Source organism: Felis catus, chromosome D1, assembly GCF_018350175.1.
Source record: "Felis catus isolate Fca126 chromosome D1, F.catus_Fca126_mat1.0, whole genome shotgun sequence".
Lineage (NCBI taxonomy): Eukaryota > Metazoa > Chordata > Mammalia > Carnivora > Felidae > Felis > Felis catus.
In genome coordinates, this window is record NC_058377.1 from 63,202,334 (window position 1) to 63,229,640 (window position 27,307).

General features: G+C 44.5%; 1 protein-coding gene across 1 annotated transcript; it reads right to left on the reverse strand.

Annotated features, from left to right (window-relative positions):
- Positions 1 to 2,446: 2,446 nt before the first annotated feature.
- Positions 2,447 to 4,874, reverse strand: CAVIN3 (caveolae associated protein 3). The gene is made up of 2 exons (XM_023239511.2): positions 4,387 to 4,874; positions 2,447 to 3,842 (listed from the first exon to the last, which is right to left on the reverse strand). The coding sequence occupies exons 1-2, from the start codon at positions 4,768 to 4,770 to the stop codon at positions 3,441 to 3,443; spliced, it is 786 nt and encodes a 261-aa protein (XP_023095279.2). The 5' UTR covers positions 4,771 to 4,874; the 3' UTR covers positions 2,447 to 3,440.
- Between the last annotated feature and the right edge of the window lie 22,433 nt (positions 4,875 to 27,307).

Genomic DNA, 27,307 nt, shown 5'->3' on the forward strand with positions numbered 1-27,307 from the left:
ATATGCCGGATGACAAGTTGGCACTCTGTGTCAGTCTCCACTCCCTTTAGTTTATATTAATAACAACAGCAATAGTGGTAATGATGGAGAACAAAATGTAACAAAGAGAACTATTAAGAAAATAAGTTAGTTTTGTTTTATCACTTCTGCTGTAGAAGCACCAGGAAGGAATAAAAAGTAGCACACACACACATCCAAGTTAGCTGAGGCTTTAGGTTCCTAAGGTCAGAGTGCAGGCTCTCTGAGCCTTCATGTGCTTCCCCGTGAACTATCAAGACATTTTATGTAAGAAATGTGCAGTTGGGCTCTTGATTTGTCTACGAGTTGAAAGGGGGAAATTGGGTAGGTTTCCAAGGATTTGGAAAAAGAACAAGAATTTGTTTTTCCTTGGGGATAGAGAAATAAGCCTACTCAGACCAGCCCCTCTGTGATGGCAGAACCTTAAAAGGAGTGGCTGCCAGGAAGCTGATACAGTCTGCATACTAAGGCTTGGAAGCCTGCAGGACAAGTCCTGAATTTCTCCAAAGGAAATGGAGCTACAGCAGAGCCAGCCTCTATGGAAGGACACCGGATTCTGGGTACAGAGCTGGACAGGAAACCTCTGGGTTGTTGACACAACAACCAGGACACTGGTACCCCAACAGCGGCATCGTGTGGCCATGAGAAGCAATAGCAGCAGAGACATCCAAGGTCTGAGAGCCCAGGAAATGGTGTGAACCTCCTGGTATAACTGTACAATCTAAGAAAGGAGACGAGCCCTAAAGTGACTGATAATAGACTTCCCGCCAGTCATAGTCAGTGGGAGCTTAGACTCTTCTAACTGAATTCATCAGAAAAAAATTGTAAGTCACTAGTGAATTCTGCTCCCGTTTTAAATCCCCAACTTCCTTGGGGCACCTGGGTAATTCAGTTGGTTAAACATCTGACTTCGGCTTAGGTCATGATCTCAAGGTTTGTGAGCTGGAGCCCCACGTCGGGCTGTGTTCTGACAGCTCAGAGCCCGGAGCCTGCTTCGGATTCTGTGTCTCCCTCTCTCTCTGCCCCTCCCCTGCTCTCTCTCTCTCTCTCTCAAAAAAAAAATTTTTTTTAAGATTTTTTTTTTAATTTAAATCCCCGACTTCCTCATCTAAAGTACTCCCCTACCCCAGTCATTATCTGTATCCTTACTTCTTTCTTTCCTTCAGGGCCCATAACCAGAAAGACCTAGTACATACGTTTGCTTGTTTTTGTCTGTCTCATAGTATACTTGTTTATTGCCGGTCTCCCCCTACACTCTCCACAAAGACAGGGATCCTGTCTTCCTCATGTGCCACTGTATCTCCAGCTCTTAAAACAGGGTCTGGCAGAAATTCCAAGTTCAGTAAATATTTGTTGAATAACTGGGTGAACGAATTATACACCTAAAACAAACTCTCCTCCAGGCACTTGTGCTAGATACTTATGTAACTTAATCCTCACAACAGCCCAATAGAGGCTATCATTTGCCCATTTAATAGATGAAGAGGGGTGCCTGGGTAGCTCAGTTGGTTGAGCATCTAACTCAGCTCAGGTCATGATCTCACCGTTCGTGAGTTCGAGCCCCACATCGGGTTCTCTGCTGTCAGCACTTTCCTTCGTATCCTGACCCCGTCTCTCTCTGCCCCTTTCCCGCTCTCTCTCTCTCTCAAAAATAAATAAACTTAAAAAAAAAAAGATGAAGGAACTAAGAAGCCAAACTATAACCACTGAGCTCTACTGCCACACACCATTCCTGTTTTCCATCTCGCTATTTACCTTTTCCAAGAATATGGCCTTAAACATCCCCCACTTATCCTCCTTCAGGTTAGGTTGCATCCCTTCCCTCTTTTGTCTCAAAATAACATAACAATCATTACACTTACATCATCATGTTTGCATCTCCCTAAACTCTGAAGTCCCTAAAGGCCTCAGGATTGTTATCTTGGTGTTCAAAGACCTAACACAGGGCCTACAAACACATTAGGTACTCAAAAATGTTTTCATATGACAATAACTGATTGAATGGGCTGATGACCATGCTCCCATCCCTAGCTAATCCCCTCGCACTTCCCATTTCTTCTGTGATGCTCTTGCTGCATGAGGGCCTACTGTGGGCCAGGCATGGTATCTAGCATGGGGAATACAGAAATTAATAAAACAATCCCTACAGCAGAGGAGCCACAGTGTAGTGGGATGGGATGGGGAGAGTAACTGCAATCAATCACAAACCAGACAGCACTGCGGTGTAGAGGAGGTCTTTGGGAGCAAGGAAGAGAAGCACCTGACCCTGAAACAGGGGTGCCTTGCTGAGTTTTGCAGGAGAGTTAGAGATGAGAATGAGAGCACACAGCTCAGTGTAATTCAATAGAATGAGGAGAAGTGACAAAGGATGAGGCTACAAAAATGGGCAGGAACCAGATCACAAAAAGTTATATTAAAGATGCTGAAGGAATATTCAAGAACTCAGACTTTATTCTGAAGGTGATGGGGAGCCACTGAGGGTCTGAAGCAGGAGGACGATGGGATCAGATTGGCAGTTCAAATAATGGTCAGGTGAAAGATAAGGCCTAAAACAGAGCAGTGGCCATGGGTATTCAAAAAGTGGTCAGACTGCAGAGGTAACTGTTTCCATGGGGGAGGGCATTGAGAGAGAGAGGGAGTCCTCCAGGGAGGACTCCCAGGTTTCTGTGTGGATGGTGGTGACATTCATTGGTAAAGAAAACGCAAGAGGAGATGCCATTTTGAATGATACATACTAAGTGCTCAATAAATATTAAATTGAAATTGAACTTAATTAAAAGATAGATTGCTTCCTTTGGACATTGACTTGAGGTACATTTCAACTGCGGCTCAGGACAGTGGTCTTGGAGTGTGTATGGCTGGTGGCAAAAGCCTGGGAGTCAGTCTGTTCACAGAGGACAACCCAGAAAGAGAAGGCTGAGAATAGTGGAAAGCCCAACTTTTAAGAGATGGAAGAGGAAGAAGAAACTAAAAGGAAAACCACTTGTTGACATTTATTGAGCACCTACAGCAAGAGACTGTACTGGATGCCTCTCCACGAGTAAAGTGCTCAAGAAGCAAATGGCCAGCAGGTTTTTTCTATGTGCCCAAGACTCAGTGGGAACCTGAGAAACGATATAATGATCTGGTTGAAATTGAAGGCACATTCCAGGTTCCCACATTTGTCTTACTCCTCCAAGCCTTTTCCTCCCACCCCTTCACATGGAGTCTGGATTAGGTGACATTACTTTTATTGAAGGGGAGTGGGCGGCTGCTTCTCTTTTAGAGGATGCAGGCTAAACTGAAGGCACTGGGAAGGGAAGGCCAGAGCTGGGCTATGGGTGCAGGATTCACTCCTTATTTGGGCGTGAATGCTGCATTGGGAGAGGGAGATTTATTTGGGGACTAGGCATAGGCACAAGAGAAGCAGACAGCACCAGCCCTCAGGCCGCACTCTCTACTTGGAGCACCGTGGCTTCAGCAGCCCCAGATTTCCCGGGATCTTCCTCGGTGTCCTGTGGAGGTTCTGGCTCCAACTTGGGCTCCAGGGCAGGCCGGGCTTCTGGCTGGCCATCAGCCCTCCGGCCAGGGCCTAGGCGAGGTGGCTTGACTGGCGTGGGCGTTGGTGCTGCGGGGCCTTTCCGACCAGAGAGGGCCCTTCGCAGGCTCTGTACCTTCTGCAACCCGCTGCGCCGAAGCCGCCGGGCCCTGGACTCCACAGGCTCCTCGTCTGAGCTCTCCTCAACTTCGGCCTCCGGCTGCTCTGGGCCAGGCTGGGGCTGGTCTGCCGGGCCTAAGGGCTCTGGCGCCTTCTGGAAGGCGCTGGCTGGGATTTCAGCCTCCTCCTGCATGTGAGGAACACAGCTCTGACCCTGGCGGTCCCCTACCCCGCAGCAGCCTGGCCCTCTCTCCTCAATTACACCGGGGAACCGCCCCACCCTTGGGGCGGGCCCAAGGGGCAAAGAAAAGGCAGGCGTGGGAGAGCAGGGGGCAGGGGTGGAGAGGGGGAGCTACTGGCAAACTGCAAAAGTTTGGAAATTAGGTGGGACCCGCTTAAGCAGGCTGGTGGTCGCAGGGGCAAGAATTGGAGGCAGGGAACGGTCGCAGGATGCACTTCCGCCACCGTTATTTCCATTCAGGGATGGGCTGGGACTTGGAGCAAATTCGGTGTACGTGGCCTGAGCTCGAGCTGGCCGACCCTGGTTGGCCAGGCTGCGTTCAGGCTCTGAGGGATGGGGCACCGTGGTGGGAAGTGGGTGCGGCTCTGCAAGTCCGTTCCACCGGACGCGGTCAGGAATGCGGGTGTGGTAGGCGGCCGGGTAAGGGGGGTGGGGGGTGGGGTTGGCCCAGATGGTGGCCGGGAGGTGAGGGACGCCTGTGGTCACTGACCTTGAAGAGCAAGACGTGGAGCTTCCCGCGCGCCACCAGCAGCCCGTGGTTGGCCTCCAGCCGCTGCACCTGGGCTGCGCGGCGCACGGCGCGCTCCTGGGCGGCGTCCGCGTGCGAGCCCACGCGCTCCGCCTTGGCCAGCAGCTGTGCCAGCGTGTTGCTCGTGGTGTCGTGGCTGCGGCTCAGCGCCCCCAGCCCGCTCTGGATGCGGCGCACAGAGCCCGCCAGGCCTCCCTGCCTCCGAGCCAGGCCCCCCTGCCGCTCCCGCAGCGCCTCCAGCATGGTGGCCAGCTTCTCCAGCAGCGTCACCACCGTCACGGCGTGCACCGGGCCCCTCGCCGGCGCTGCGGGCACAGGCCCCGGCTCCAGCGCGCTCTCCCCCATGATCTCCGGCCTCCCTGCCTGCTCTCCCTGCGGCCGCTGGCTGCACTCTGGGCTGGGGCCTCCTTTCCCGGCTCCTCCCCAGCTCCAGCCGTGACTCAGGCAGGCGGAGCGGGCCGTCCCGGGAGGCGTGGGGTGGGGGTTGGGGGGGGCAGGACGGGGAGGGGGGGCGCGGGATGGCGGCGGCGGGGTTCTTTGTAAGCGCTCCCCCTTCTGCTGCCCCGCCCCGGGAGCCCCCGCAGGGCAGCAGGTTGGCTTAGTATCCGCCCCCCTTCCCCAAATTTGTTCCCTGTAAATTTGAGTTCCCCTCCCCGGGCCTAGTTCGCTGGTGTGTCTCTTTCTGGAATGTACTTTCACCACCGCAAAGGGTGAGCCATGGAAAATTTTGTTGTGCACATCGAGTGGGCAAAGAAACTATGTAAGAGAGGCACAAGGATAACCTGAGGGGCTTCCACAGCCACCGCCTTCGGCCTCCCTCGCCTCTGAGGATTATATTTGTGCCCTCGGGCTGGGAGCGGTAGGCAGGGACACCCTGGGAAGCTAACCTACAGACTCAGACGCCAGACCGTTTAGGTTGGAGGCCTGGCTTTACGACCGCACAGGCTGCTCAAAGCGCACCAGCAGGCGGGGCATCCTCTGGTATTTTCCTAATAGTCATCGCCAGGGTTTAGCCACAGGCTTCCTTTACTGCTTCTCTAGCTCTTACTGTTGGGTAGCATTACCCTGTTTTCTTTCTTCTAGTTCTCTTACCTCCCTTTCTTTGAGTTTCAAGGGTAAAGCCCCGGGACACCTAGCTCTTACACCCTAAGCTTGGAGGGCAGACAAGACACCTCTTCCTCTGAAACCCTTAAAAGGGTTAGGGTAGGGGCTCCTGTGTGGCTCAGTCCCTTAAGCCACTGACTACTGATTTCTGCTCAGGCCATGATCTCACAGTTGGTGGGATCAAGTTCCTGTGGGTACGACTGTGCACTGACAATACAGAGCCTGTTCAGGATTCTCTCTCTCTACTCCTCCCCTGCTCTCGCTCGCTCTCTCTCTCAAAATCAATACACATTAAAAAACAAAGGGTTAGAGCAGGTGCTTGTATGTCTTTGTTTTCATGGAGGTTGGTTGTGGCTCCTGCCTGATTTTTTTTTTTTTTTACTTTTTCTAGAAATTGGTGAGAATATCTGCAGCGAGTGAAGATGATTTGAAATTGCTGCTGTAGAGCAGGAGAGAGTGCACACAGAGGATCCACTTACTGTGGATTATGAATTGTTACTGTCATCTGTTTGGAAAATCCCATCTTGTCTTTAACAGTACTTGGTAAACTGAGTGTAGGCTCAGGAATCCAAGCAATCCATTGATCCTGATGAAAACTCTATTCCTCTCCTCACCCAGTCTATGAGGGGTGCTTGATAACAATTGTGGAAGAAACTGTATTACTCAGCATGGTTACATGGAAAAAATCCATGGTCTGACACAGAAGTACTGCAAAGGATGGCATCTATTGCCAGATTTCTGGGGTTGCTAAGCTGATGACTGACTTCTACAGATATGAGGTTATGGAGCCTGAGTCCTCTGCTTAGCACAGAGGAAGTGGACTCCCTTGGGAGCCTGATGGGAATCACCATTTCTTCCATTAGACCTGTATTTGCTCAAAGAGACCCATCAGGATGTGCCAGATAAAATGCTTTCAAACTAAGGGAACAGAAAACCCAATTCAGTTCTTAAAAACAAGAAATCCAATCTAAACATAATTGAAAAACACTACCATAGAGTGATGATTAATTGTGGATCAGTCACAGCTTCAAATCTAGTTCTCTACAGATCTCTCAGTTGTTCCCCCCTACAAGTGTCAGCTTCATTCCCAAGCTAGGCACAAGGTGGCTACAGCAGTTTCAGGCTTCATATCTGTGCATACCATCAGGAGAAAAAAAGGGACCATCTTATAATTTAGGACATCTATTTCCCAGAAGCCACCCAGAATCTACTTGCCTTCCACTGGGTTACATGGCCATTTCAGAACCAAATTCTATAGCTAGGAAAGTATCATGCATTGGTAGGCTTTAGCCTGAATTCCTTCACCCATCAGTGATCAGAGAGCTGATAATTACCTTTTGGCAAATTAGGCCCACTTCTTGAGCTTCCCTAGAAACATGGATGGTATATCTGTTTTAAAAATCTCAGCACTGCCAGAATTAGTCAATCACAATGCTACCAGAGGAAGCATATGAAAGAATCACCAGCCTTGAGCAATGCTAAGGGAGTCAAAAGCATTTGGAAGCAAGACTACATGGGTAGGTATTTTTCAAAGGCCTGCTAAATCCCTCTCTGGATATGTAGAACAAGGAGCTTAAAATTTAGGAATAAAGCCATTGATGATTCTACTGGTCTCTCTAAAACCTTAAGTATAAAAGTCATAGGAACTGGCTGGTGTTGAAAAATAGGAGCCCAAAAGGTAGGTTAAAAAAAAAAAAAAAGAAAAAAACTTGGGGCAACCCAGAAGAATGCCCTGAGTCAACAAAGCCCAGATTGACAGAAATTACAGTATTACAATGTTGATCATGGAGTATCCAAGAAGAAGCCATATTGCAGTTTCCAATTAAGATGAGGGAAAAAGAAAACAAGAATGCAGAATGATACCCCCTAAGGCAGTATAACTTGATCTTAAAGATTTCTGGAGTGTGGCTGCTACCCACTCCCTCAAACTCCTTGGTGTAGGCATTAAAAGTAGAAACCCACTGGTTGTAGGTTTATTGTGTCCCCCACCCCCGCCCAAAAAATTTAATTTATATATATATATATATATATATATATATATATATATATATATATTCAAGTGCTAACCTTTGATGCCCGTGAATATGTTCTTATTTGGAAACAGGATCTTTGCAGATGTAATCAAGATGAGATCATACTACAGAAGCATGGGTCCTTAATCCAATATGACTGGTATCCTTATAAGAAGGGGACATGAGGCACACAGGGAGAACACCATCCAATGATGGAAGTGAGATTGGAATTATGCTGCCAGAAGCCAAGGAAGGCCTGAAATGACCAGAAGCTGAAAGAGGCATGGAAAGGTTCTTCCCTAGAAGTTTTGGAGGGAGCATGGCCCAGCAACACTCTGATTTCAGACTTCCAGCCTCCAAAACTGTGAGAGAATAAAGTTCTGTTGTTTTAGGCCACAGTCTGTGGTAATTTACCTTGATAACCCTGGGAAACTAATATATCTATTAATTAATCACCATAGTATCACAGTATTCCCTTACATAGGTTGCCCCCTCAATGGCCTTCTCCATTCTGTAGAAGTATGAGATTCTCTGTAGGAAAAGTTAATAGGACATGAAGACTCCCTTTAGGACATAGACAATTCAATTAACAGTTGCCCAGAAATAATGGATCTTGCAAAAATGAATGGAATGCTATGGTGGTGGAGCAAACACATGCTTTAAAAAACTAAAACAAAGGTATTGCCTACTCTACTTGTTAAGGGTTCCTTTCCTACACTGGTCCATCCCCGTCCTAGAATTTGTCATACTATGAGGAAGGATTTGGCTTTGTTAAAAAAAGAAAAAAAGCCACTACACCTTTCATCTGGGTTAAATCTGCCTGGAATATGTCTGCCTAACAAAGATCTGCTCAAGGATGGCTCTCTGTCTCTGCCAGTATCAAAAATAGTTGGAGGGAGGGGCGCCTGGGTGGCGCAGTCGGTTAAGCGTCCGACTTCAGCCAGGTCACGATCTCGCGGTCCGTGAGTTCGAGCCCCGCGTCGGGCTCTGGGCTGATGGCTCAGAGCCTGGAGCCTCTTTCCGATTCTGTGTCTCCCTCTCTCTCTGCCCCTCCCCCATTCATGCTCTCTCTCTGTCCCAAAAAATAAATAAACATTGAAAAAAAAAATTTAAAAAAAAAAAAAAAAAGAAAAAAAAATAGTTGGAGGGGCACCTGGGTGGTTCAGTTGGTTAAGTATCCAACTTTGGCTCAGGTCATGGTCTCACAGTTTGTGAGTTCAAGCCCTGTATCAGGCTCTCTGCTGTCAGCATGGAGCCTGCTTCATTTTCTCTGTCCTCCTCTCCCTCTGCACCTCCCCTGTTCTCTCTCTCTCTCTCTCTCTCTCTCTCTCTCTCTCTCTTTCTGTCTCTCAAAAATAAATAAACATTAAACAAAAAGAATAGTTGGATGTTCCCTTTACTTTAAATCAGAGGAGGGCACAGGAAACCACTAAAAGGGACAGACTAGGTTACAAATGCCTTAGGTGGTATCATTCTGCATCCTTGTTTCTCTCTTCTTTTCTCACTGGTCAGGTGATGTTGAAAAGATCCCATGAAACAAAAGTGGCAGAGGCACTGCAGTTCTTAATATTATACCTGAGGGGATGATTATGTGCCATCAGGTCTCGGGAGCCACTACGAGGAATCCAGAAGACAGGGATTAAGAAGTAGTGGTACTTAAGCCTATGACAGGTAGTGAAGCATTCCATTAATTTTTGCAAGATCCATTATATTTGGGCAACTGTTAATTTAATTGTCTATTTTCTACAAGGAGTCTTCAGGTTCCATTAACTTTGGGTTTTAGAGTCAGCATATGCTACACCTTGGAATTCTTACTCCATATCTTGGGTTATCCAAAAGGACACGTACTTTGGACAGGGTTCAGAGGAGCTTCAGTGACCAGCCCTGGCCAAGTTACAAGGCACAGTCTGGTCAGCTCTAGCCCTTGGGTCCCATAAGTTGGAAAGAAAGATAAGACTTGAGGTCTATGTGATTTCTGCCTCTCTCATAAAATGTTTTGGGTAGGGGGGTGGGTAGGCAGACCCTAAGATGAAAAATATAGCAGAAGTATTTAGGGTTTTAGACAAAGACAATGTTTCCAGCCTCTGAGAATTATGCTGTTTTTGAAAAACAATTGCTGGCTTACCACTAGAAGCTAGTGGAGAGATTCACCAGAGGTTGCTGAGTTATTTTGTAAACTGGAACTCTCTGTCTCATGTAGCAATACAGGCTGTCAGTCTTTGATTATTAAATGGGCGGGGGGGGGGGGGGGAATGTCCAAGAAAGGATGAGGAATGGCTATGTGAGTTTATTGACCTGGAACCTTACCTTCAGCTGCCCAAACAAACTGAGTATCCTCCAGGGACTTTACCCTTGAATCAAAAGTAACAGTGTACAACACAGGCAGAACCATGCATTTAACAGGGAATGAGCCTCAGTGGACAGGCACTACCTTCCACCTTTTGTCATAAACATCCTGTCTACGGAAGGGGTAAGGCCATTCCACACAATGAGGGAGCTCTGTGCCACTGGCAATTAAGAGAGCTAGAAGTTTGGGGCAACAGGAAGTTAAGAATCCAAATTGACTCCAGAAGTCAAAATCACCAACTGGATGGAAGATCCTAAAATGGTAAATTATGACCAAAAGGTTTGAGGATGCTTTTTATAAAATTCAGGCATACTATTAAATCAAACCACTATTTTTGTATCTCGTATTTTTAGTGAGTTGAATATTGTCCCAAAAAATATATGTCCAAGTTCTAACCCCTGATACCTGTGAATGTGACCTTATTTGGTAATAGAGTCTTTGCAGATGTAATTACATTAAAGATATTGAGATAGGATCATTCCAGTTTTAAAATGGGTCCTAGAGGTGCCTGGGTAGCTCAGTTGTTTAGGCATTTGGCTCTTGATTTTGGCTGAGGTCATGATCTCACAGGTTCTTGAGATCAAGCCCCATGTCAGGCTCTGTGCTGACAATGGAGCCCGCTTAGGATTCTCTCTCTCCCTCTCTCTGCCCCTCCCCCCCAAATACATAAACATTTTTTTAATTTAAAATAAGTCCTAAATTCAATGAACGGTGCCCATGTAAGAAAAGGAGAAAACACAGAGACACAGAAAAAAAAAAAAAAAGAGATGATATGCAGATTGAGACAGCGATTGGAGAGCAGCCACAAGACAAGGAACACCAAGGATCACCAGCAGCTGCCAGAAGCTAGGAGACAGGCATAGAATGGATTCTCCCTCAGAACCTCTGGCCATGTGTACCTCTACCAACACTGATTCCTACTTCCACCCTCTAGAACTGGGAGAGAATAAATGTCTATTTTTTAAGCCACTAAATTTGTGGTAATTGGTTATGGCAGCCCTAGGAAACCATTACTCATATAGACACCTACCAAAAGGATTAGGGGAGGAAAAAAACAATTTTAACAATGAAGTTAATCAATATGGCATGGATAGATGTTTCGGCCGAGGGACACTGGGCAGATTACAGCATCATGCACCTGAGATGAAACCGAGGTTGGCAGGAGCCCAGTTTTAGAGTATGTAATTATTGCTATTGGAACCAACTATCAGCATGTGGGAATTGAGCTCTTCCTGCAAAAATATCCTAGGACCTTCCAAAAGGTTAAAAGCCTGGAAGCACTTACTGAATAGACTCTATTGAACCTCCTTCTGTAATCGGAGGAACTCAGTGGGCTCTAAGTTGGGGGGAGGCATTCTTGGGCAGATAACCACCATCAAAGCCACTGCAGCCCTCTGCCTTAAGCTAATATGGCTTTTCTCAACTATAGCCTTTGACCCAGGACGAAATAATAATAAAGGAGAGGGCGGATCACTAGGAAATGGTGTGCCCTACTTCTCACAGGGCAGCCCTCTAGACTGAGAGATAGAATGGGGCACAGAAGACAGGCTTGACCACAGTGCCATGGGCAGCAATTCCAGACCAGTGGCGACAAACAGGAAACTGTACAAGCTAGAGTCCTGAAACCACATTCATCTTAGTACAAAGAGCTCCCTGTGTATCTCAGGCTGGACCCAAGAAGTACCAGAAGTCATTATGTACTATCCAGTGTCTATCACAACTGAGAAATAATCATACTCATAAGATTTTTTCTTTATGTTTATTTTTGAGAGAGAGAGAGATTAAGAGAGAGAGAGAGAGAGCAGGGGAGGGGCAGAGAGAGAGGGAGGCTCTCCAAAGCAGGCTCCAGGCACTGAGCTATAGCACAGAGCCCGATGCGGGGCTCAAACTCATGAAGCAGGGCTCAAACTCATGAACCATGAGATCATGACCTGAGCTCAAGTCGAACACTTAACCAACTGAGCCACCCAGGTGCCCCTGGACTCATAAGATTTAGCACTACATTAGCTGGATGGTGTTTAGTTGTGAGATTTTGTTTGAAAAATAACTATCATTTGTCTGGTGTCTTAAAAAGAGATAGCTGCTAATCAATTCAACTAGGGAAGTGGGAGAAGTGAACTTTATCCTACCAAAGAGCAGCTTTGGCTGTGCCGTCCCATCCTACTTTAAGGCATTTGACATAGTTTAGCAATACTGCAAACACAAAGTACCCTACTGAATATTTCTTATCCTATGTGGATTCAGTGAATTTTAAAAGCAGAAGAGAAAACTCTCAGAACCAGACCATATGAATAATAATCCATTCACTAAACCAGCCAGGTATGGCAGTTGAGAGGCTCTAAAAAAAAAGTAACAATGTTTTCATAGGTCTGCAAATTTACCCATTTAATCCAAGAGTGAGAATGGTCCCTGTGACAGATGGCATGATCCTTGAGGCTGGGATCCCAGCTTTGTGGTATCAAGTCCCAAATGTGATGGTATCACAGTAATCCACTGAATCTCATGGAGATAATATACTATACAAAATCAGTCTACTGCCCCAAGCTAGTCAATTTGTCTGTTTGTGGAAGCTGCAGATTAATTATGACTTCTCCTTATTGTGAAGAGTTAGATGAAAGACGTATTAATTGACACAGTCAGGACACAACATTTAAGACATCCTTGCTGTCATCAAGGTGCATCTAAGCCACACAATGAATGGGCCAGAGACCAATAAGCAAGGCACTCCTGCTCCACAGGAGTACACAGGGCTGCTTCAGGGCCTGGATCAAGGAAACAGACTAAGGGGAAGAGGAGGAGCTGGTTTTAGAGGCATGAAATTCAGCCAAAAGTTAGTTTGCTTGGAAGTTCATTAGGTGGGGGAATATAGGAGGGGGGTGGAGCTGTCCTCCTGATGTGGGCTAGAGATTTATGTTAAAAAAGAGAGCGAGAAAGAAGGGAAGGAAGGAAAGAAGAAAGGGTGTGGTAGTGGGCAAGAGGAAGGAAGGAAGGAAGGAAGGAAGGAAGGAAGGAAGGAAGGAAGGAAGGAAGGAAGGAAGGAAGGAAGGAAAAGGGAAAGATAGATATATACTGATCTATACTTCTACAACTGGAAAATTTGTACAATATATGGAGGAAACCATATACTTATATGGCTCCAACTAGAATAGGAAAGTTTATAGAGATAGAAAACTACAATGTCTGGATGTTGCTTATACTTATAAATGCTGTAAAATTCCAGTGTAAATCCTCAAAGGAAGAATGGAAACTGCTCTTTGCAATTAAGCTAGGAGGTGAAGGATCCTCAGGAAGTCAGATTAGAGTGTCACTTGGTAAAGCCTAATACAAGCAGTGTGATCCAAAACCAATTTTCCTATATCTGTCTAAGGATTTCTCTAACCAGCACTGTCCAGTTATGGTAGCTACTAGCCAAATGTGGCTGTTTAAATCTTAATTTTAACTACAATTAAAAATTAAAATTAGGGGGGCATCTGGGTGGCTCAGTCAGTTAGGCATCCGACTTCAGCTTGGGTCATGATCTCAGTTTGTGGGTTCTAACCCCACATATGGCTCTGTGCTGACAGTTCAGAGCTTGGATCCTGCTTCGGATTCTGTGTCTCCCTCTTTCTGTCACTCCCCTGCTCCCGCTCTGTCTCTCTCTGTCTCTCGAAAATAAACAAACATTAAAAAATTTTTATAAAAATAATTAAGTCCTCAGTCACACAACTCACATTTCAAGAGCTTAACAGCCACATGTGGCAAATGGCTACCCTACTGACCCACACACCTCTGGTTAATACTGCCCTTAGTTAATAAATTACTCTAGTTAATACTATGGGGTGAGCGAGCTACCCCAAATGTTACCAATAACAATCTCACAAGTTTCTCTGATAGATGAGACAAAGAAATCTTCCATTTTACCTGAAAGCCACATCTTGACAAGAAATGATCAGTATGAATAAAATCACAAAGCAATTAATGGAGAAGTGATTTCTTCCATCAGCATTTGAGACCATTTAAAATTGGCAGGTAAGAATACAGGAGAGCAGTTTCTGAAATTCTTCAGGACCTCGATCAGCACTCTCAATATATACCTTCTGACATGGTTTACCTTGATTGTGGGAATATTATTATTGTTGATTTTATCCTTTGGGGGAAGTGTTGTAAGAACCTTCTGCTGAAGTTGCTATAATGAAAACAATCTAGGATGTTCACTGCAAGCCTGCCTCACCCTGGAAAGGGATGTGAGGGTTATGAGAAGGATGAGTATGTTTAGATTGGAGCATACAGTTTTGAATAAAAAAGTAAATGTAATCTTACACCTATCCACAACTGGTTACCACACATATTTTAGTTCTTAGTTTTAATAACAAGTATTAAGCACAGAAGAACCTAGAACATTAAAGTGCCCGATACAAATTTGTTGATTGAAAAAAACAACAACACAAAGTTTGCTTTGCTAAAGGTAGAGCACCAGCAAGCAGTAGATCATGCTTGCAATGACAGTCTTTAGGAATAAATATGTTAGTAAGAATTAAGCCTCTGCTTTTGATAGGCAACCCTGGGAGAGAGAGACCAGTGAGAAGCAGTGACGGAGGTCTGGGAAACACCATAGGCAGACTGAGTTTGGTCACAGGTCAGGACTACAATGGTTGGAGTAGTGAACCCTGATGGTGTCACTGATGCTCCTTGGCTTTCTCTGAAGCAGCACACCAGTCCGAGAGGAGTCACCATCACATTCATTGCCAGACGTGCCCACACTGAAGGAGAGCCTGTTGACTACGGTGATATTCTGGCAACAAAACTTGAGAAAGGGGGGAGCCTGGGTGGCTCAGTCAATTAAGCATCTGACTTCGCCTCAGGTCATGATCTCAAGGGTTCGTGGGTTTGAGCCCTGTGTAGGGGCTTTGTGCTGACAGTTCAGAGCCTGGAACCTGCTGTAGATTCTGTGTCTCCCTCTCTCTCTGACCCTTCCCCGCTCACTCTCTGTCTTTCAAAAATGAATAAACGTTAAAAAAAATTTTTTTAAGTTGAGAAAGGATAGAAAGGAATGCACTACTTTGCTTTGTGTCTATTTCCTCCTCTGTAAATAACCCTTTGCTTAGGCTCCTCATGGGCCTTGGATTGTTCCATCTACACACCTGAGTGAAGGGGAGGAAAAAAGAAGCTGTTTCTATGGCTGAACTTTTTAAGCTTCCCCATGATCCCAGGCTAGATCTAGGACCTAAGCCTCCAGAAGATGCCTTAAGAGGCCAACACATAGTGTATTGGTTGAAACTGAAAGCAATAACCAGAGGGGAACTTTCCACTTACCCACGTAGTGCACAAACTTTGCGGGACCTGGATCTTGGAGAGGAGGCTTGCAGAAAGACCTCCTGACACCTCTCTCTCTCTCTCTCTCTCTCTCTCTCTCTCTCTCTCTCTCTCGGAAAGTGGCCTGCACTACAGTGTCCTTGACTGAAGCTTGTGATCGCCAAGTCAAGGACTCCCTCTCATACCCTTTCAGTCAGTCAGGGACCATTAGAATGAGAAGGCAAAAGAAACTGGGAAGATTTGAAGTGTCAAATATTGTGAGGAAGAGGGAAAGAGAGACAGAGAGAGAAAGGGAAGTTGGTTAAGACTGGAGTTAAACAGCTCAGAAAACAGATTGAGTTAAACATACAAAATAAAAATAAGCTCAATTTACATTCAAATAAAATCCCATCCCAGTTGGATGAGAAAATGATGGTTGAGTTTTAGAAGTAGACCTGGTCTTTATTTTGTCTGTTCTCTATAATGAATCTCATGTTGCCTAGACTTTTAACCAGTAGGGTTTCCTTACGAGGTGAACTGACCCAAACCTTCATACCAGAAGAGTCTGAACACTTGGTGAATTCGCCTAGAATTGTACTAATATGTTAAAGGTGAACTTTACTACCAGACATGGCAGAATAAGAAATCATGCCAAGGGTTCCTCACATATTTCTCCAGGCCTCTATTATATTGGATTCTACTCAGGCATTACTTTTTTGCAATAAGCAGAAGCCCACTCAAGCTGGCTACACTTCACCAAACTGCTCTTCCCAGGATAAAAGAATCTTTACCACTTGGCACCATGCAGCAATGCTGGAGATGGTATCCACATCTTCTGAGGCTCTATTGCTTGTAAACATGCTTGCCAGAACCCCTTTCACTTCTAGACAAGGATAAGTTGGTTGCAAGGAACAGAAACTATCTTGGTTAATTTAAGAGAAGGTGGGTTTATTGTAAAAGAATTGGCAGCTACCCCAGTTCCCAACGCAGACTATTGAAACAATTTATTGAGTCTGGAGGCTTTCCTGAATTAACAAAAGGGAGGAGCCATTAAAGGATAATATAGCTTATTTATTCTTTCAATAGCTTCCCAGGCAGAGCAGGAAAGAAACCAGACCTCTTTTCTGAACAATAATGGGGCCCACTAACTCTGGGAAAAAGGCGAGATGTCCTTCTAATTGAGGAAATATATCCTTTTTCAGTATGAGTCTAGATAGTACTCTCTAAAAATTAATGTCTGTTCCTGGGAGCAGTGGATGAGCTAATATAACAATTCTATCCATCAAATGAACTGACATGATTCCTGCTCACACATGTAGGAATATGGAAAAGGAAATCTGGCCAGAAAAATCTAAATCCACAACTAAGTACAGATCCAGAACCTCTTCCTCTTCTTCCTTCCTCCCACCCCCGCCCCCCCCCCCCACACATAACAATTCTTCAAGACTTGAGTGACAACAGTCACCATGTTTAACTAGCTTAACATCCTGGGGGCTCATCTCAAATTGACACACAGAGACTGGGGCTTTGGGGTATGGTGAGGATGGTGAATTTGAAGAGAGAAGACCCAAGAAGTGAGATCCCTTCCTATATGATAGGTGAGGAAACTGGTGGGGTTTCAAATGGAACAAATTTTAAAAGGAGGCCCATAAGAAGGAAAAGTTATACAGCTGAAATTCAGGGAGCCTAAATGATCTAGAGCTGTACATGCCACCCCTTTGAGAACTAAAGGAAAAGTCTCAAAAAAAAATTTAGGAGCACTTTATCCTTCCCCTCTCTGACAGTGAATCTCCCTTCTGAATGGCTTCAACTCTTCCATGAAGACACCTGCATATAACCATTAAGGCTGTTGGTAATTTGAGAGAGACTAGAGGGAGAGACCTGGGAGGAGAGGGAAGATCTGCCCCAAACACCTCCTCCTTTGATGTACTGGAGATCTCAAGGTGTCTGTGAGGAGGAGCTCCTGGTGGTGACAGGCTACACTGAAGGCAGGGGGAAATAACCACAATGACAGATAGCCTAGCAGAGAGGATAAATTTGAAGGGCAATATGACCAAAGCTTTGAGGTCTTCATATTGATCAGAGGACACTGCCCTTTAAAAGAGGAAGTGAGGGGGGCGCCTGGGTGGCGCAGTCGGTTAAGCGTCCGACTTCAGCCAGGTCACGATCTCGCGGTCGGTGAGTTCGAGCCCTGCGTCAGGCTCTGGGCTGATGGCTCGGAGCCTGGAGCCTGTTTCCGATTCTGTGTCTCCCTCTCTCTCTGCCCCTCCCCCGTTCATGCTCTCTCTGTCCCAAAAATAAATAAAAACGTTGAAAAAAAAATTAAAAAAAAAAATAAAAGAGGAAGTGAGGGAGGCTTCCCTTCCAAGTGACCCGATGGCATCCAATTACAATTAGTTCTAAATCTCAGTTTCAAGCCCAAAGTTCTATACCCTCTGATCCACTTCTACTACATCCACACACACTCAGGGCTCCCACACTCCCTCATGCTGCCTTGATTCTTCCACATGAATCCAGGCAGCAAGCATAGCCCCTTCATCAATTTTCACTAAGAATATTGAAAATTTCCTTTTGAAGAGATAAGAACTCTAGAACTTTGGAAGAGTGGAAATGGGAAGTGTCACATCAATGTCACAGACTCTACCCTCCACACTCTTACTCTCTTTCTTCCCTCTCTCTCCAGAGTAAGCAAATGCTTTTCCTTGCTCCAGGAGATGTTTTGTCCATACTCGACCTCCTTGGCTTCTCACCTCCTACCTCAAGTGAGCCTGTCATGAAATTCTTCCAGAAAACTATGGTGATGTCTCTTCAGCAAGTACAATGAGTGTAATTCCTCCATCTCATCAACTTAGGGTGAAGTGACCACCTCACACACTCTAAGACCAAAAAAAGCCTGGGGGACTAGAATAAGGAGGTCAGTGAACCAGGCTTCTCCCTCTGATTCTCAAAGGCCTCCTGATCTCTTATCTCCACTCTTCTTTGTGTGCCTGCTCCATGCTGCTTCCCTAAAGCTAACTCTCTGTGCCTAGTTATCAGCGATGCACAGGGCCAGAAAATGGCCATCCCAATCCAGCTCGAGTGCCTACTGTCAAATGATTAAAGTCACTGTGTCTTAGTAGAATTTCCTGAAAGATAAAAAGAGTAAGCATCTAACTGGTAGCCTTGGGTCAGGTCCAATCAGTTATTGCCCAGGGGTGAGAGAATGAGATGAATACAGTCAATATGACCAACTCTTACAGGACCTGTGGGCAAGGCAGGCACAGAAGCTTGTCTAATGTAAGTAGCTCATCTATTGATCCTTGGTGGTTGTTATAGAGTTTAGAGACTCCAATAAATAATCCCCACCCCATTTTCTGCCCTAGTTCTGAATCAGTTGAGAATGCAAAAGCATAAGGCAAATGAGAGATTAAAATAACAACACTACTAATAAAGTTGACATCGACAGATGTGGCTTTATCATTTAGTAACTGGGCTTCTTGATCCTAAACCCCAGGATTAGGGAAACTAGCCCACTCATTCACAGATTGTACAAGAAAACTGTAGCACTCCCTACTTCCCCACTCCATCTCCCACCCCATCCAAGGAAGACCCCTTTAAATTTTACTTCATAGATGAGGAGAGCAGAATATGTGTATCCTGCCAGAGTCTGGCTAAAGAGAGCCAGAGGAATTGTGTTGAACATAGCCAATTCATTCTTTCCAAGCTTCCCAGAGAAATGACCTCTTTGCCCCAAGAGGTCAAATCAAAAAGCAAATCTGAATCTGATCTAGTCTCTAGATCTAACTACTAATTCACAAGCAATATATGAGACAAAGAACATTTTCAATAATATCCAAGCAATTCATGAATACTGTGGGGCATTCTGCAGGATAAATGACTCAGGTTCCTCAACCAATAAATTTCAAAGAAAAAAAAAAAGATGGAAGCAAATGCATAGATTAAAATAGATCTAAGAAACTTATAAGCTAATATTAATGATTGGATCTTATTTGGATTCCAATTCCAAAACAAGCAGGAAAAAAAATGACATAATCTGGGAAATTTGAATGCTAATTGAATTTTGTAATGCTAGCTGAATATTAAATAATATTAAGGAAATAAGTTTTGAGTGCCTTAATGGCATTGTGGTTGTGTGTGGGGTTTTGTAAGTGTTTTGAATTCCCATACAGTTGAAGGTACTGAGAAAACCTGGTAGAGTCAAATTGGAATGTTCTTGGCAAATGATCTCAGTAGATAAACTGGTAAGTCAATAGAATACTTTTGGCACACACACACAAAAATAAGCTACAACTTTACAATTTGCTCATACTATGATCTCTCTCAATTTAAGAAGCTGTCTCTTAATGGTTTACTAAATTTGGAATCCTTTTGAGTGAGTCATTCCAGTCATGAGCTACAAAATCTAGACTTTTTTATCTTTCTAGATTTATTTAGGATCTAATCACTGTTTCTGAGCTAATAAAGATTCAGACATCTTACTCTGTCCTTATATCCTCTTCAAGAGCAATTAGATCAAGATGCATCTCCTTTCCCCATTTTTATTCATCGATTCTGGTTTTCTCAACATGTCTAAGAGAAGGTTAGTCTCTCCATGGTTCTCTTTCTTGGGTGAAGTAATTTCAAAACAACATTATTTTGGATCAAATTTGGAGAAGCCTATCCATACTGATGAATAATACAACTGATACACAACTGTTCTTCACCCCCCATGTCTAGAAAGCTCATATACGGAAGGACTCTCTTTCCTCCATGATTGAAGCCTTGCTTCAGCTACCTATTTTTTAAGGCACTGTAATCCACCAGCATCTCTGTGACCTACATGGCCCACGCACAAATGCTAACTCTAATTCTAATACCTGTGTAGTACAAGGATAAACTGTAGCCATTATACCTAAGGCTCTCACTTTTACTGTGGTTGTGCCATTTCTGAGAGCAGTGTGGCCAGCACGTGCTTGCTAGATCCTGTGTAGCAGGCATCTGCTGAGGCCAGTCAGCTGAGCCGTGTCCTACCCACCCCACTCCCCTAGCACCCTGGCCCAGAGTCGTGTCTGCCTAAATCCTGCCCTTACAAATGTTGAGGCCACCCACATACACTTAGAGGCATTTTGGCTGAAGGCAGGGAAAGATCCGCCCTTGTACCCTAAAGTCAACCCACAGTCCTGCCTCCACAAAAACAGATCCTCACCTGTGGATAAAGTCCTGAGAGTTGTGGGGACCCACCAAAGAGAAAGTCTCACATATCTACCACCAAAAACCTGAAGTTGCCTGTCCAGTTGCAATTGATAAAAATCAACTCCATCCATAAACAAGCCAGCCACATGGCTCCATGTAAGCTACCACAAACCATGCAATCACAAATACATGCTTACTAAAGCTATGCATCCTGGCCTCATCAAAAGCCTCTTCACATGTTAGCTGGGTCCCCAAATTCTACTCCCTGGTTATTTCTTAAGGCTTCTGATCCAGTGAATTGAATGTTGAAGTTCTATGGATCCTCACTCAATAACCCACTCTTTCCCTCTCCTGAGTTCAAAACCAATTAAAAGATAGAAGTCAACATACTACTTTTATTACTGATAAAGCAATTACTGGAGAAGGTGACTTACATAATTGGATAAATTAACTTTCTAATAGTGAACCCTAGAAATAAAGAGAGGCTTACCCATCCAGTTACAGATTATCCTAGAAAACTGAAGTCTCCCTGCTGGGCAAGTCCCTTTACAACGTCCTACAGAATGCATGCTTCTGTGGTCAGTCTAACTTCCAAAGAGAGAAATGGAGGAGTGGAAGCAATGTGCTCAGTTTGTTCTCAAATTTTCCAATAAATTATTGACTTCTCTTCTGGAGAGAGAGAGAGGCCAAGGGTGTTATTCCAGAGGAGCTCCCTCCATATGAAACAAACCACTGAGAGAGAGGGAAAAGCACTTTTCTCTAATAGTAGTGTTAACAAGAAAACCATAGGCACACACCACTTGCCTGAGGACCTCCACCCCAGTCCACCTGCTCTTTCCACCCTATCTTCAGTTCTTATATACTGGGGGAGCACTCTGCTCTGTTCAGCCTCCAGCTCACCTCTCCCACTGGCTGACCAACTGAGAATATTCTATATCTTGACAGAAGTATAGGTTACATAGGTGTGTGCATTTGTCAAAATGCATTGAACTATACACTTCAGATCACTGTTCATGTGTGGATCACATTCAGGCACCAATGCATTGATGTTTACACAATCCTATGGATTTGCCAAAAACTGTATACCACAAAGAGTAAATATTACTGTATAGAAAGGAAAAATTAGGGCGCCTGGGTGGCTCAGTCAGTTGGGTGTCCAACTTCAGCTCAGGTCATGGTCTCACCGTTCACGAGTTTGAGTCCCAATTCAGGCTCTGAGCTATCAGCACAGAGCCTGGAGCCTGCTTCAGATTCTGTGTCTCCCTCTCTCTCTGCCCCTTCTCTGCTCACATTCTCTCTCTCTCAAAAATAAAGAAACATTAAAAAAATTTTTTTAAAGAAAGGAAAAATTAATACCCCAGGTAGTGGGGAGAACGCAAATTAAAATACAAACTACGGTAAATCAACCTACCTGTTTAACAAATGAATGATATAACTACAATGAAGGAGGTGAAACCAAATTTACTTCGGAAAACTATATTTTGAAAGATCCCGTAAGTAGTGTCCATAAATGTATACTGTATTTCAAAGATGTGTTCCTCATAATGATATCGATTACCAGTTCTGAAATTATGCATATACTAGGGTTGATCCACTATATAATGTAGGTAATGAGAGCCAATTTCTCCTGTCAAAGAAATATATTACAAACAAGGAAAAAGAGAAGGGTGGAATAAACACTGTGGTGTTGGATTGGGAAAAAAAGAGAAGGAAGGAAGGAAGAAAGGAAGGAAGGAAGGAAGGAAGGAAGGAAGGAAGGAAGGAAGGAAGGAAGGAAGGGAGGAAGGAAGAAGGAAGGAAGGAAGGAAGGAAGGAAGGAAGGAAGGAAGGAAGGAAGGAAGGAAGGAGAAAGAAAGAAAGAAAGAAAGAAAGAAAGAAAGAAAGAAAGAAAGAAAGAAAGAAAGAAAGAAAGAAAGAAAGAAAGAGAAAGAAAGAAAGACCATAGGACCAAAATGGAGTCACTTAAGCCAAGTCACCAAACCAGGGCTTAATAGTAACCTAATTGTGTTAGCTAGGATGCAACAGGAAGTTACTCAAATAAGAGAGGTAAAAGCTATCAGCAGAAGGGAGGAAGGAAGGAACAAAAGCAGGGAAGGAATGCATTTTGTTCTGCAGAACCCACAGGTGCAGGTGAAGAGAAGCCCAACTAGGTGTTTCACTTGATAGCCTCTTGCTAGGTGTGACTCACCTGATAGCCCCTTACTGAGCCAGTTTGAGCCAGATTGGAGCTGAGGACCTGTATAGAAGCCCCCCCCCCCCGAGTTGTCCTGAAGTTACCTTTAGTTCATTATAATACTAAGGTCTCCTTCTACTGGCGGAGTTTTCCACCATTTTTTAAACCTATGATGTATGCACTAGGATGTTGGCATGGCAGGCATGCATAGTTGAACCAAAGGTGCCTTGCTCTCTGCCCGCCCCCTAATATACCGAATTAAAGCTTCCTGTACTAACCCCACAGGGAGATAGTGCTTTGAGAGCTGTCTCCATGTCTCCCTACTTGTAACAAGTAATTAAAAGTTCTTTGCTTACAAATTTCCTTGGGTTGTGTTCAATTTGATGCCTCCCAAGCCGCAAACCCTTTGAGTTCAGTAACAGTCGCAATTTCAACCTCCTATAGAAATGTAATATTAACCAGTGAGTCAGAAATTTTCTGGTCAGCGCCAATGACGATATCCATCATGTGGGCCCTCTCCATGCTCTACTCCAAAGAAGATGAGCTAATCTGCATGAAAAGACCCTCTGCCATTCCCCTAAAGGGGAAGTGACTTTGCCTGAAACAATCCTTTCTTTTCTTTCTACTAAAAATGACTATAGATGCTGGAGAGGATATGGAGAAAGGGGAACCCTCTTGCACTGTTGGTGGGAATGCATACTGGTACAGCCGCTCTAGAAAACAGTGTGGAGGTTCCTCAAAAAATTTGAAAATAGATCTGCCCAACAATAGCACTGCTAGGAATTTACCCAAGGGATACAGGAGTGCTGATGCATAGGGACATATGTACCCCAATGTTTATAGCGGCACTTTCAACAATAGCCAAATTATGGAAAGAGCCTAAACGTACATCAACTGACAAATGGATAAAGAAGATGTGGTTTATATATACAATGGAATACTACTTGGCAATGAAAAAGACTGAAATCTGTCCATTTGCAGCAACGTGGATGGAACTGGAGGGTATTATGCTAAGTGAAATAAGTCAGGCAGAGAAAGACAGATACCATTTGTTTTCACTCATATGTGGATCCTGAGAAACTTAACAGAAGACCATGGGGGAGGGTAAGAGGAAAAAAAAGTTACAGAGAGGGAGGGAAGCAAACCCTAAGAGACTCTTAAATACTGAGAACAAACTGAGGGTTGATAGGGGGTGGGGGGAAAGGGGAAAGTGGGTGATGGGCATTGAGGAGGACACCTGTTGGGATGAGCACTGGGTGTTGTATGGAAACCAATTTGACAATAAATTATATTTAATATAAAAATAAATAAGTTAATTAATTAATTAAAATTAAATGTCTTGCCACACCCTCTTTCCTATAAAAATCTTGCATTTTTGTACAACTCCTCAGAGCATCTCTCTACTTGCTACATGGGTGCTGCCCCATGAATTCAAGGATTCATGAATAGCTTAATAAAGCCAATTAAATCTTCAGATTCACTCAGTTGAATTTTTGTTCTTTAACAGTCGCCAAGATTAATTATCCTAGACAACACTAGGACACCTTTTGTTCCCTTTCTGCTGTGTGTCTACAGAAATGTAAAATGACTAGTTTCCAGTTTAGTGGAATCATTACTACAATGCCTTAGTGGAAATTTTCCTGACTTGGGTAGTAAAAGAATCTTGGAGTCAGGAAGCCGACATTTTGAGAATGGTTATTAAAATATAATTATGAGTAAGGATGCTCCAATTCTTCCAAAGGACATCTGTGTCCTTTACAGAGCTTTCTGCAAATCAGGCATTTTTGTTGTTACAAAAAAGTTGTAATGAATATCCTCAGATAGAGCCCTCCTACCAAAGAGCCTGATAGTCTAGTGGAAGAGGCTAATACTAAGTCAATAGTTATGAAAATAAATACTGAGTTGTAATTGTGGTAAATGTTATAAAAGAAAAGTGCTCAATGCCGGGACAGGACACTATGCAAAGACCTAACCTCGTGGGGTTGAGGGTGAGTCACAAAAGGCTAAGGAAGTCACATTTAAGGAAATCACTAAGGAAGTGACATTTAAGCTGAGACTTGAAGGCAAGTGGGAGCTGGTCAGGCAACAGGGCGGATATAGGTAGAGATAAGGAAAAGGGTCAGTATATGTGAGGGTTTCTGGGTGGGATGTGCATCACCAGCATGCCACACATGCGAGTGCATACAGGCACAAGAGAGGACCCTTTAGGGAGTTAGTTGCCAGCAGCTCTGTCTGCGTGATCCTTAGAATGGGATGGGGAAAGTTGAGGGTAGCAGAAACTGGATAGCCAAGGACTTTACATGCAACTGTGAAGTGCTTTGGCTTTATTTTGCCCTATACACAGTAGATACGGGCCACTGAAGCATTTTCAGGAAGGATTTTCTGAAGCTCTGTCTCTTGGCAGTGTGCAAGGTGATCTAGAGAAGGGTAAGGCCGAAGACAGGAAAACCAGTTTGGGGCTAGAACTAGCTATGTGGCCTTTGGCAAGTCACATAGCCTTGCTGAACTCCAGTTCCTCCATCTGAAAATGGGGATAATAATTCCTATATTATGGAGTGCTGTCAGAATGACTGAGATAAAGTGTTACAGATATTAAATGCTCAGTAAATATTCACATTTATTATTTTCCTAAATTCTTCATTCCTCTTAACTTTTCACATCTACTTTGGCACAACATCCTATTCATCCTCCCTTCTAAATACCCCCAAATCTGTTTTCTTCTCCCTATCTCCCTTCTTTACTTAACTCCAATAAATTCTAACTTGATTGCCTACCTTGGTTCCTGCATGCAATCTGTTCCTCCCTAAGCCTCCCACACCTTGGCTACTGGTGAATTAAACAGAGAGGTGACTTCCATCTACCTGCTTGAAAACCCTCCTGAATCTTCATGCATTAAACAGCCATGACTGCATCCCTAAACGTGGCTTATAAGGTTCTTAATGATCTACCCACCTATGTATCTGTCATCCCTACTCCTTATCACCCTTCCAGCCCATCCCCATCTTGTTCCTTCTACTGTAGACATTTGGAGTCCACAAAGATCCCACTCTTCCAGACTCCACATCTTTATTCACACCTTCCCTCACTGGTGTCTCACAAACAAAATCCCTGATCATACTTTGAGACCCTGCATCAAGGTCACTTCTTTCTTCCCTTATGTTCACAAACTCCCCAAATGCTGTATTCCTTCCTTCCCTGGACTTCTACAGCATTGTGTACATCTTGTATTATAGTCCTTATCATATGTATTGTAATTATTTTGTTTACATTAATGTTTCACCTCCAAGATTATAGATTTCTCAACAACGGCAACGTTCTTTAACCACCCCTGTATCTCAGTGCCTAGCACAAATTCTACTAGGTACTGGACTTGTTGAACAAATGAATGTAGAAATGAATCAAATATAAAAAGTCACACTGCATTTAGAATTAGTTGGCCTGGAGATTAAGAGGACTTGGCCTCTAGGTGGCCTCTGTTTAGGAGATCTGCTTCGTCCATCATAGCCTGGTTCCTCCCTGTCTCCAGGGAATCTGGTCAGAGGACCAACTAATTCTCTCTGGTCTTACCAGCTTGCACCTGGACCCCACCTTAGGACGCAAGCCAGCAGCCTTGTCCTCGTGTGAAGCTGCAGTGCCATCTACTGGTGACTAGGAGGCCTGCAGATCAGAATGAAGGAGGAAGGGGAGGTTTAATCTGGCCATAGAATCTGTTATTGGACTCCACACTGGGCAGTTTTCTCCACCTATATGAGTCCAGACTTGATGGAGACTTTATTTATATTTCCCACTGACCAAGACCCTCAGCCATATCTCAGTGGTCAGAGCTCTTTCTTCAAACCTCTCAAAGCCAGGACCCTCAACCCACAGTCCCCTCAGAAGGTAGCAACCCTAATTCTGTGACCCAAACATCCTCCTTGGTCCTCTCAGGGAGTAAAGCCTCTTACTTAGGGCCTGTTGACCACACTCAAGAATTTCTGGCAGAAACCTCTCCTTTAGTCTTTAGTAACCAGATGCCTCCATCAAAAGATTCAGTAAGCAAGGCCATTGACAGATGCATGCCTCAGTGATCAGGAAACTTTTCTCAGGTCTTCAGTGACCAGAGCACCTTGTTAGGCCCCTCACTGACCAGAGTCCACCCTCAGCACTGTCAGCAACTAGAGATCCTCACTCAGACCTCCATGACAACATCCTAGGCCAACCCCCTCAGTGACCAGGACCCTCACATAGACCCCTCACTCAGTTATCCAAGCTCTTCCCTCCATCCCCTTAGCCCCTCACTTGGCCTCTCAGTGAGCCAGTTCTCAATCAGGTCTCAGTGACAGGGCCTCTACCTCAGACCCCTCCACAGGGATGGATTCCTCAACAGGCTGAAGGAAAAGACCTTATAGAATTATTGAAGTAGAGCCACCAAAACAGAACTGAAAAAAAGGTTTTTAATAAGAATTTGATATTTGCAGAAAAACATCAATATGACCATCACAGGATAAACCTTAACTGTATTGACCTTCCTTGCACCTATTTTATGGTTTAACTGTTTTACTTTGAATGACATATGGAGACCGACAATAATCTTGAACATGTTTAGACCTTTAACAGTCTTGATTCAGCCCCATTCCCTCAGGGACCTGGTGCCCATCATTCGGGGCTCAGAGATCAAGCAGACTTAATTAAGGTCTAGTAAGTGTAACAAGAGCTAGGGAGTCCCTTCAGATTGCCCATCTACTTTCTGCTCACCTCTGGTCCCCTAAGAAACTGCCAAAGCCCCTTGCCTCCAGGACTTCTGCCTCCTGCTTTGTCCCTGGG